Below are 12,065 nucleotides of genomic sequence, written 5' to 3'. Positions count from 1 at the left end.
AAACCGTGAGATTTTTTTCCTTTTCTTTTTTTTTTTTTTCCTAGTTAATATCTTTCAAGAATGTACTTAGTTCAGTTCCTTGAACTATTTCTTTACGTACTATTGCTCTTCTTCAGAACTCATGACAATTTTGTAGGATCAATTCCTGCCTTCTTGAGAGAAGATGTAAATCACATCAGACTCTCTACCTAATCTAGGCCATAGTCTTTGGCAGTGAAAATAAATAGTTTATCAGAAATCTTTCTGAAATATTTTTAAGCTTTTCATATGAGTTTCTGTTCAGGAAGGAATCTCCATACCTTTGTCTGATTCATCCCTGATCAAAAGGAATAATGAGAAAGAAGCTGTAAGTTGGGTTTTACACCTGAAGGTAATGAAGAACTTGTAACCTGATGAAATCCCTTGCATCCTGGATTCAGAGATTCTGATAAATGCTAGGGATGAAATCCTAACTGCCCAGCAATGACTGACACAGATGTTATTTTTGCAGATAACAGTCTTATAGTATATGAAGCATTAGTCATATCTTTTAAATAATTCAAGAGAATATTAATATCCTCCAACTGCCTTGTGCTTAGGAGTGACAATTGTGTTTAAATTAAACTTTTGAAAAGAACCCAGACTATTCAGGACATGAATTTACTTCAGGAACACCGGCTTTAAGTGGCTGATCCTCCGCTTCTTTTGACACCAGTGAAAGGGTTAATACACCCTGCTTGGCTAGACGAGACAAAAGAGCTTTTGCTTTCTTCCTAATATGTGTTGACTGAAGTCTTTTAGGAGGAAAAGAAGAATAGGAGCAAATTTATTTCCACAGATTCTTATGTTAGTATAGAGTAGATCACAACTGGGAACATTAGTCTGAGTGATTTAAAAAGACCTGTAGGATCTTGCCAGTCACTGCTGGGCACGATTGTGCCAATATGCAGGTGCTTTTTAAATAAGAAAAGAAAAGTAATGATGGAAAGAGTGGGGTAAGAAAGACTCATTTGATGAACACTATTGAGGAAATAGGGTGATGACATGTTCAGAGTAGGCTTGTCAAGCCAAACAGTGAAGGTAGTGGCGTGGGACCATAACATGGACTGTGACAAACACATTTCCCTACGTGCCCTGTTCTGCCTGAGCACGTTATTCACCGCAGGACTGCACAGTACCCGCATTTTCATTAAGCACCTCTTTGCATTATATAGGTTATATTCACGATCCCAAACATTAGCTTGAATTTGCTGATGTGTGAAAAACACATGTTCAGGCTGGATGTACTTCTAGCCCTGTGTTTGTGTAGTTTTGACGGTGTGTTGCTTCTGTTACTGTTGCAGCTGAACCACAGAGTTACTTTACCCCAACTGTCGTGCTTTATTTCTTATCTATAGAGTAGATGATAGATAACGGGTTTTTTTGTTGCTCTGAAATGTGGGACATAGGATTATTGTTATATCTGCCTTCCATAGAAATTAAGTAAAACCTTAGTTAGCTTTCTTTTTCGAATTGAGAAAAAAACCTCCCCTTTCAGTCATCTGCCATCTAAGTGAAAGGAAACATGACTTTTCCTTGTTCATTATAAAGTAGCACTGTTAGATGAAGTACAATCCAAATATTCAAGGTACAGTTGTTTCACAAAATCTTTCACTACTCATGAGCTTGAGCAGTTCTTAACTAACCTGCTAGCTGAGGAAGGGGGAAGAGCTACAAGTGATCAGAGAGAGAAAATCTTGAAAATATCAGGAAATAAAGTGGGATTTTATACTCAAATGCACACTTCAAAAAGTGTCTAGGAACTTAAAATATACAAGTAAAGACTAGAGATTCTTTGCAAGACTCATAAAATTATCTCAAACAAAATCCTTTATCTTGAGGTGAAATCCCCCTTACAATGAAAATATTTATGTCCCAGTCTAGATTGCTTAACAGTGGCACAGCAGTCGAATGCATTAGTCTGCTGCTTGAGGCTGTACAGCCTCTTCACCCCACAGGGAACAACTGCCAACAGTTCCTTGGCAGCTGTACTTTGTGCCAGTTGTACCAGAGTTACACAGAGTTTCCTCAGACCCTGAGAATGCAGCCGTGAGCTTCCAAAAGTCCCCAATGTCCTTGCCTTGCATTCTGAGCTCTGTGGCTGTGGCTGAGGATCTCCTGCTCTCGGTCTCTGGGGTAATGTTTTTATTTTCCTTTAAACTGTGAACTTGGAAAAATTCGTTTGGTTGATTTTGGCTGAACTGTCCCTTTAGGACCGTTGCACTCTACTGCATTTGTTTTCTACTATTTCAGGAAGACAGGAGGAGGAGCAAGGAAAAGGAGCAAGTCTTTTCGGTAACTGCTTTACAGACAAATATTCTTTATGGTTTGCATTAGAAAGTTGACTTTGGACATATGTTGCAGCTTGGACAGGAATCTAATAAGATTGGCAGTGACAAATGGTGATGTACTATTCAAGGAAAATTAGTATATCTGCTGCGCTGAGTGGTAAAGACATTAATGCTCAAAGTTATTTCTCCTTTTAAAAGATCCTTTATTTTTTGCACAAACTTTTTTAGTGCAGTCGCAGCTGTCAGCACAGACAAGTTTGAATTTACTAATTCTTTCATTCCACTCTCACTCTATAAAAAGACTAAATTGCCTAATGAAAAGCTCCCAGTTTAGATTTCTTTTAATAATAATAATAATGATGATAATAATAATAATAATGTGGGTTCTTCATCTGCAATTCTGACTTTGATCAGTCCAAGACTGTGGCTAGAATGAGGCAGAAAGAAAGAAGAAACCCAAAGAAAAATTGTAGCTACTGTTAAAAAAAACATATTTTTCCTTTTAGACTCTACCTTTTCAGAAATCTCGTTGCTGTCATGTGATTTCTTTCCTATAGTTGATAACTACTGAAATATTTTGCCTGCTTTATATTTTTTCTCCGTTTTCCTGTATCTGTTGCTCTATATACTTATGACAAATAACAGATGCCAATATTTCCTGAGTATTTTGCATCTTAAGTTTGTGTATTGCTGGGTGGGTAACTGACTTTGTGACACATAAAGGGTTAATTCCAGCTGCAGCCTTTCATATTTTAGGATTCAAAGAATGATTTTCAGCCAGATATAATCATGAATTTACTGCCAGGAGCTGATATCTATCCAATCTGTGGAAATGCACGACTCGACCAGATTCTGAGGTCCTAGGGCAAAGGGAAACCTTGGAACGGTTAAAAAAAAAAAAAACTGCCATTAAAAATAGTACAGCAGAGACACACTGTCTGCAAGAACACTCCTAGAGATACCATCCGTAGCACCTAGGGGATGTCTAGGATAAGAAAGCCTACCTAAACTTGGAAGTAAGGACTGCGACTTATAATTGTTCTTTGTCTAAGCCTATTTCTACGCTACTGCTGTTTTTTCCAAGCAAATGGTGCTTAGCTTGGAAGTGGTTTCTATATCACTGTGCCTAACTGTTCACAGAAAGGCCTTGGCAAGAGCCAAAATGCAGAAGGACTTCCTGAGGTTTGGACTGGGGTTGGTTAGAAGGAGAATCCTTTGCTAATGTGACTGTGGGAATTCCACAGTGTCTAAGAGCACACAGTACATAACATAAAATATCAAGCAGGAAGATAACTCATAAAATGGAAAAAAAAAAAAGTGAGGTTTCCCCTTGGTTATGAAGGTCAGACTCAGCCGATAGTTTCCAACATCCCAAAGCGGGTTCTCATTAGTGAAGACACTTGGAGTACTAGTTGGTTACCATATTCTTTCAAAAGTATTTAGCGTGAGAATATGTATTTGTCTTTATCTTTTAACACAGGTGCAACTAGGCTTTTCTCTAAAATCGCTTTTCTTTTCTTCTGCTTTTTGTAATATGCAGTATATCTGAAGAATTATATTTTGTATGCTGATTTCTATTGAAACTTTTTTAAAAAAGAGGTCTGGAGGCAAACTTGAACATATATCAGTGGAGGTTTGGAATTGGATCTGAAATTTGACGCTCAGAAGAAGCTCAGATGTTTTACTACATGTCTTTTGTGTGACGTATTTCCAAGTCCTATGAGTTCAGCACAGAAACTTGATTTAAATAAAATTTCAAACAAGCAGTCATTTTTTTAGAAAAGCTTTTCCTGTTCTCAAGCAAAAATTTGCCACAGAATGTACAGTGATTTTTCTTCGAAAGAACTTTTTGGCCAGCCAGTACACCAAGTTCATTAGGATGTTAGAACAGATCTCAATCAATATTTCTGTCTGAGGTAATTAATGTTATGTCAGAGCTCACCCATGTCTCTACTAACTAGCTGGCTGCTTGTTATCTTATGTATGTACACCATTAACCTTGGACACGGCTTGTCCTGAGGGAAAAGACAATTAATGTGCACTTTTTGACATTGCTTCCTAAAAAGGGTCAGATTCAGATATCCCCTCTTCACTATCAGAGAGGTTATCTGTGAGACAGCCTCTGAGAAGTTTCCCAAATACGAATGTAAAGCCACAAGGACTGTAATAAAACAACATTAATTAAGAATTGCAAGAATAAAACAAATTAAAGGAACATTATATAATACAAAACTGTTAAAGCTCATACAAATATAGTCTACATTGATATGCTGTAATAGACGCCCTCCCTGACCCTAACTCATAGTAATATGGAGTACAGTTAGAGCAAATAAAATTGAAAAAACACTCCTAAGCAAAGGGTCTGCTGTAATCTAATTTCCCTCCTTTGACTCTCTACTCAGCCAGCTTGCAGGATGGAGTAAGGGTATCTTACAACATCCTCGCTTCCTGGAATTCAAATAGTTTTGTAATCGGTGGGTCTTTTCTGATGTTAAAAATGGTTCATTATTCAATTGTACATCTAGGCCGAGGTTACAACAGCAATTTTGCAGCATAATATCTAATTGGGGGCATTGTCTATAGTGAGGAGGAATAGTCAGTGTCGTAGATATTTTATTTTATACCTGCTAGCTTTCCATCATGTAGTTTAAGAGTAATTTCTTTCTGTGAAACCTAACCTGTCAAATGTCCTTTAATGAGCTCAGAGCGTTAGGGTGATATGACCCTGGCGTGCTTGTCAGCTGTCCCCAAGCAGACACTGATTTGAATTCAGACCAGTCTGCCTACAGAGATGGGGCTTCTTAATTGTATTCTACATTCATCTGCCAATAGTTCACATTACATGCAGGACAAATTTACCATGCAGTTTAACTAATTCTCTCCTACACTTTAAAGAAGAAAATGTTTAAAGGTACTATGTATGTGACTGTCTCAGTGAAAAATGATGCAGACTGATTTATGAAAATGTTTAAACCTGTGCCAAGCTTTAATCTAAATTAGAAGTGAAACCGAGGTCTTATTTAGGTCTATCTGCACTTTGGATATGCCTTACTTACATGGTGATGCCAAAAATCTTGCAAGTGTTATTCATGACATTTCAACCTGAATGAAGAGAATTATTTCAGAGCATGTAAAGGTCCATAGAAGGTCACAAGAACTACATCTGTGACTGATTAGGCTTCATGGGAACCAGAATGTGAATTTCTTCTCCTGTTCCTACAGAATAACATACGATCTTACCAATGGGAACTTAATGAAAGTCACGTCTATACGTAGCAGCATTCCTGAACCAAAAAAAAAGGAGGGAAAATATTTCTTTTAGTGGAAACTAGTGAATGCACCAAACAAATATTAGTATTTTTCTTCATATGTTCCTGATAGCTCAGTGACAGACACCGCTCTAATTCCCTCTTCGCTTCTGCATGCATCTTTACTTTCACCGGTATTCATAAATCGAGTACCAATCATCATCTCCCTAGCTGTATATCTCCTTTCTATATTCAGCCTATACCGGTTGATTACTGATTGTTTTCTGATAACAATATACTCCTAGAATTCATTAGATATATCAGAGTTAAAGATAAGATTCCTTTCCTTGACCCTGCTGTGCTGCTGAGTGTGTACTGAGATACAAAACGCTTTTCTTTTGCTTAGTTTGATTTTGTAGGACTGAACTCTTAGATTTTCTTAGTAACATGTTAGCAGATAACTTCAAACATTGTTCTGCATTTTCTTGTTGAGAGACAGTTTTATCCAATCCCTGAAATATTTTCTTGAATCAGTATGAAAGTCTCTCCTCTCATTACCTAATAATTTAATGCGATCTATTGTCTTTCTCTATTCCTTTTTTAGCAATATCATCATGGCAACCCAGAAATTAGCTCATAAAGGATTTGTGTACTCCTACTTTGATTATTTAAACAACATAACTTGTCATTTAAAAGTGGGAGTTAGTAGTAGAGCTTGTCAGATAGTAAACCTCTGACTTTTTCCTAAAATAAAATGTTCAAGATATTATTTTTCTTTGATTTTTTAGTTAAGACTCTCACTTAAATGCAACACTACCTGAAATCAAGGCATATGGTCACATGCAGACATCTGCAGCGACTTCCTTACTCTCCTCTTCAGATTTTTCTTTTGTACAAGATTGCTACTTGCTCTCTATCCAGGCAGCTAGAGAGTAAAGAGAACGTTCGTTTTATGATCTTTCACGCTGACTTGTATAGCTCTGTAATCTTGTATGAGGAGGCAAAATTAATCTTCTGTTATAACTCTCTCCATTACCACTGAATCTGAGATCCGATCCTGGGGCAGTTTATTTAAGATGTAGCTTCTTTGAGTGGGAAGAGAGTTCCTATTGCTTACCTGAAGATCAGAGCCAAGACTGTTTTCATCTTGTAACTAAGACCGGATGGAAGAAATTCTATATGTGCCCAGGTTTGGACATCTCTTGAAAGAACCAAGGAAAGTTTTTAATTTTTCATTATTGTTATCATTTATAATATGAAGAAGAACAGAGGAAGGATATGTTTCAAAAGTGGCAAAATTTCCATCCAGTTAGATAGGATAGGCTCCCACTCATATGCATTCTGGGTCAGTTTCAATATGTAACCTAGGTCAGGGAATTAACCCAGGGAATTAACCTTTACTCTGTGGGATGAAGAGCTATATAAACTTTGTGCTGGCCTTCTGCATAATTTGAATTTCATAGACTAGTGAGCCAGCAGCTAGACTTCGGATTTTAACAAAACTTCTAACGAGCCCTAAACCTAATTTTGAGAATTTCCCTTCCTTAATCTCCTACAGAACAAAGCATAACACTATAATTTTCTGAAAGTAACATTTGTTACTGAAAGTGAGTGCACATATATGCATGCACGCACATGAAAATCAGAACTTTGTTTACCATAGTCTGGCATATTTTTGTAAAGGTTGTGATTGTCTCCAGTAAATATAACACATAGCTTTCCTGACTCCCCTCCCCCCCCCAAGAGTAAACAACTATGTAAATCTCAATACAGTTGCCTAGATCTATGTCTGTTGTAAGATATTTGTGCATGACAGCTTTAGCCTGCTTTCCAGAATGAATTTGTTGCATCTGCAAGGGATACAGAAATTAACAAGTAGCACTCTCTCTGACCGCTGGGCTGATGTGCAGAAAAGTAATGTCCAGTTGGATTCTCTCACTTCCTCTGCTCTTATATTTTGGTTTCAGAGTATCAGCCTATGGCTGGGGGTTGAGCAAAAAATAGCAGTAAAGGAAGTAAGGCATGGAGGCGAGAAGGCACGTGGTAGGAGCTGAAAATGGAAACAATGAGGGACACAAAACCATACACATACAATTAAACAAGCATAGATGCCCACGGTCTCAGGAGCTTGCTACGTAACCAAAAAGCAAAGCTAAAATTCAGTTCTGGATATTATCCCCAATTTTCTCCCCTTATGTACCCAAACTGAACCTTTGTTATTTTATTTCACTTCATATGTTAATACATGTGAAAGCAATCCTGACTTCAGGGTAATGGATTGCTTTGTGCTTGGTCCTCTCAGCATCAGCTGAGATGATATGTCCCACATCTCAAGCCTAGCTGTGGAGCTACAGATGACCCAAAATATTTAATTGTTCATGCAAAATGGAAATGCTCCAGCAGAAGAAAATAGAGTAATTAAGAAGGACAGGAGCTTTACTTTAGTATCACACAGTTTACCACAGTTTACTAACCACTAAGCTATTGTGGGGTGCTGTTTATTGCTGTGCATATGATTCCACAGAACATTTAGGCACTCATGAAACAGCATTTCTGAAGGAATAAGGCTTTATCTAAAATGTTCTCATCAGCCTCAATGAGGAGGATCTTCACAGAAAGACAGGCCTAGGCTAAAGAAGAAAAAAGGGAGGGCTAGGAGGACAATGAGAATAGGACTGAGCACTGAGCATTGCGCAGCCACAGCTGTTAGAGCAAAAGATTTGTTCAACAGAGCTGAAGGAGAAAAGGGATGGAGTACTGATGCTAAGCTTTGGCTAGAAAATGGCTATTTTTTACATTTTTAGTCATGTGACGCATTGGAAGTGGGTTACAGTGAAAGAAATCCTGATGGTGACTATTAACTTCTGTTCACTGAGTCTTCCCTTCTGCATCTTATGCGCTGGATAAGCAGATTCCTCTCCTTTGCCACAGAGCCAGGTGCTTTTATCTCCTGCAGGGAAGATGAGAAGTGCAAATGCCAGCCCATGTAGTGGAGAAGAGCTGACTATAGGTTCCCTAGTCAGAACTGTTTAAGATGGCATCTGATTTCATGTGACGGTGACATTTATGTAGAGGCATGCTGGCTCGAGGGCACTTTTTAGTTAATCTTACTTTCAAGCTCTTGCACTAATCTTACAACTGTGGGATTGCAAGCAAAAATGCAATCAATAGATTGCTCAGGTTTTTCATTTATTATTGTTGCTTAAATTATTTTTTACTCTAATTTTTGTTAAAGGCTACTTGTTATCACTTTTAGAAAACTTTGTTTACAATCTCAGTGTTTTTTTTAACCAAGTTTGTCTTTACTGTAAATTAGACCTGGGAAAAAAATCTAATCTTCTTAATATTTTCTTTCATGTTACTTTGACTCATTTAGAGTATTTAAACTATTACTATAGTAAAACTAAACTATTCCTATTTATTTTTTCACCAGTGATTTTTAATTCTTAGATGCACTTCAAAGGTATGTGTCATCATTGCAAATCAAAAGGGAATCAAAAAATTGACCTCCCCAGAATTACCAGTTTTATAAATTTATATGTTTATAAGTGTCTCTATTGGCCCTGTAACTAGGACTAAGAATCGAAGTGGAGAAAATTACCTAAATTTACCCTCCCCCTTAGTCAGTGGTAAGCTTCATAAGACCCTCCCCAAACCAAACAAGGCAGGGAAGAATGTGCTAAGCACTGAGTGTGCTAAGAATAAAGTTGAGCTGAGATGGATAAGGTTACTTTGAACTCTATGTTTCATGTTTCCTAACATACACCCCAAAGAACTGTAATTAGGTTAGGGAGGCTGCAGGAGCTCTAAACAGTTCTTCCCATTTCTTTTGCTTTTTGCTGCATTTCCATGCTTTCCTGTCCTGTTTGGAGCTGGGTATTTTTACTTTTATGTACCGTGTGAAAAGTTCTTAGGATGTTAGAAAAAATGTGCTGAAGATTCACTGTGAGGCATGGCTATTTTTGTTAGAAGCTGATACTGAGCTCTGTGCGTTGCCTTTGGAAGGCCTTAGGTTGTTCTGGGTGGGCTGGAGTCTGCAGAGGAAACAGAAAGTTCAGAGGGGCACAAAAGAAGAAGGAACAGAATTAGAAAAAGCAAAGGACCTCCTTCCTTTTTGTTCTGCAACTCCTGCAAGAGCCGGCAATCCAGAAGTTTTATCTAAGCTGCCACAATATACCTTGACCTTTCTAACAGAGTATCTCTTACCATCATCATTATGGCCGAGATTACAGCAGAAGGTACGGTAACTACTTTCAAATACAATTAAACAAAAGTTGTATATATTTTGACAGTGTAATTGAGCTAGTGTGTCAATGTGATTTGTTGCTCTTAGAAAATAACACCTTTGCTGTAGGGTCATTTTACTTTACTGTAGGGTCATTTTATTTAGTTTGTCAGATTGCTTTTTCCTTGTCTTTCTTTTTTTTTCCCCCCTTTTTTCTTTTTTTTCTTTTTTTCTTTTTCACTCCTATAACCAGAGTTTATACTAGTTACTGAAGCTAGATCTTTGTACACCTCTAAAAATAGCATTAGTTTCATAGGCAAAGCAACGGTGCTTAGGCAGTTCCATGAGAGTAATACAAGAAGGGAAAAATCGCACGGTTCCATCCTCAAGTCTTTACTTAGGTAAATCTCTGATCATCCCTTATAATAGGAGATTTTCCTAAATGAGAATTTGGGAGCTGGGTGGCCCTGATTTTTCCATAGAAGCACAGAATGTTTGTGAGCTGTACATAAAGTTACTGAAGGGTAAAAGCTATCAGGACTGCAATATTTATTCAGATAAACTTCCAGGGGAGCCAGTGAAAGTTTTGCTGAAATAAGTGCTCTAGAGCAAGGCCCACAAGAGTGAAAGGCAATTGTATTAGCCAATAAATATATCTTATAAAATATGAATATTTCATGTACTTTAATATTTCCTGACCATTCATATTTAAATAACATTTTAGATGCGTAACAATATTTTATCAGCCACAGTCAGACAGAGGAAATGTTTAAAATGCAACCTTCTGCAAATTTAATATTGAATTTTTTCATGGAATTTCATGCTAACCGTTGTTAACAGTGTGGGTCACGCCATTGTTTATCCAAATTTGATAATGACACTATATAAAAAAAGAAGGATTTTAAACATTGTTCTGAAAGTTATTTTTATTTCACTTGTCAAGGTTATGTGGTGTTTCAGTGTATGAAAGTTGTACTTTTCATCTTCTTTTTTTCGTTGTTAATATTTGTAAGATGATCTGCATTAAGCAGATTGAACATTCTCTCCCAGAGGATTCATATTAAGACTATGTCAAACTGCGCACAGTTCTTGCCTGATGTCCAGTTAGCCACAGCAAAGAGCTGATGTGGGTACGGGTTTGTTTTCTCGGTCGGGAGTTGCATGGATCTATAATTCACTTCTGGCAGCAAATACTGCCAAACAGGTGGCTCAGTGTGACAGCCCTAATTCAAATGATAGCAACTAGTTTATTTGGTTATTCTTAACCTGATTTGCTGGAAACACTGTTTGTTTTGTAGATGTTATCAGGCAAATCTGTGAAATTCTATCTATCTGTCTTCTGAAGTGTGTGCATTAACTCCATCAGTGTTAGATAAACTGTGTGGAGGTGCCTCCTGGGAGGTTCTCCATCTTTAGAGAACCCTAATTAAAAATGAAAATTAGCAAGATTCTTAGTCCAAAATTAATATCAAACATAAAAGACTTTTCAGTAAGTAAATCACTTAGCTACACTGAATATCTCTACACAGCTGTTCTGTGCTGCTACGTCTTGGATTTGCTGATTGAAAAAGAGAAAATAAAACCCCCTAAATTATATATACGTACATATATATATATATAAACAAAATAGATGTATACATATTTTTGTATATATCAGTAAAACATATAGTTTGACGATGTCCTGATTGTGCTTACAGGTTCCTTAGCTGTCATATTGTGTGTCTTTAATCTCTCTTTTGTCTGTGCAAGGCAATAGAGACTTCAGGTGGTAATGGATATACTGGTGCTGCAGTAATCCGACCTTCAGCAGGATAGGTCAACATAGCCAGAGAATACAATTCTTTTTTTCTCTCTCTTATATTTGGAATGGAGTTATGCTGACTGGCTGATTTTTAAACTCTGGATCCATGAGATGGAAATTTTACCCATGGCAGAAAGCTAAAAATTCAGCCTGAGGCTAATGTTTCACTGCAGATTATTCTTCTCTGAGGCTACTGCTGCCACTTACACGGTAGTCTGAAAATTCAGATCTAAACTTTGGCAAACACATAGCTGGGACAAATAGAAAAACAATTAAAATATCTCATTTCATACAAGGCTTTTTTATTCTTCCTTTTTTTGTTTCTATTACTACTTCTAATCTACAATTTGCTGAGATCTTCATAGCTTTGTTAGGATTAAACTGCTTGTTCCTTGTGATAGGTATTCTTATCCCTATTTTATTTTGTTAGCCACACATCAGACAGACTGTTAGACTACTTGCCCCTTGAGATACCATACCGA

The 12,065-nt window shown here is 37.2% G+C and overlaps 1 protein-coding gene across 1 annotated transcript in view; it reads left to right on the top strand.

The window, feature by feature from the left end:
* Positions 1 to 9,594: 9,594 nt before the first annotated feature.
* The window catches only part of TRDN (triadin), a 238,734-nt gene continuing 236,263 nt past the window's right edge, over positions 9,595 to 12,065 (top strand). Inside the window, exon 1 of the mRNA XM_068938174.1 lies at positions 9,595 to 9,795. Within this exon, the coding sequence (XP_068794275.1) occupies positions 9,774 to 9,795 (22 nt within the window). The 5' untranslated portion in view covers positions 9,595 to 9,773. The remainder of the gene's footprint in view (positions 9,796 to 12,065) is intronic.

Source organism: Struthio camelus, chromosome 3 (assembly GCF_040807025.1).
Source record: "Struthio camelus isolate bStrCam1 chromosome 3, bStrCam1.hap1, whole genome shotgun sequence".
In the NCBI taxonomy this organism is placed as follows: domain Eukaryota; kingdom Metazoa; phylum Chordata; class Aves; order Struthioniformes; family Struthionidae; genus Struthio; species Struthio camelus.
This window is presented reverse-complemented; position numbering and strand designations above follow the sequence as displayed.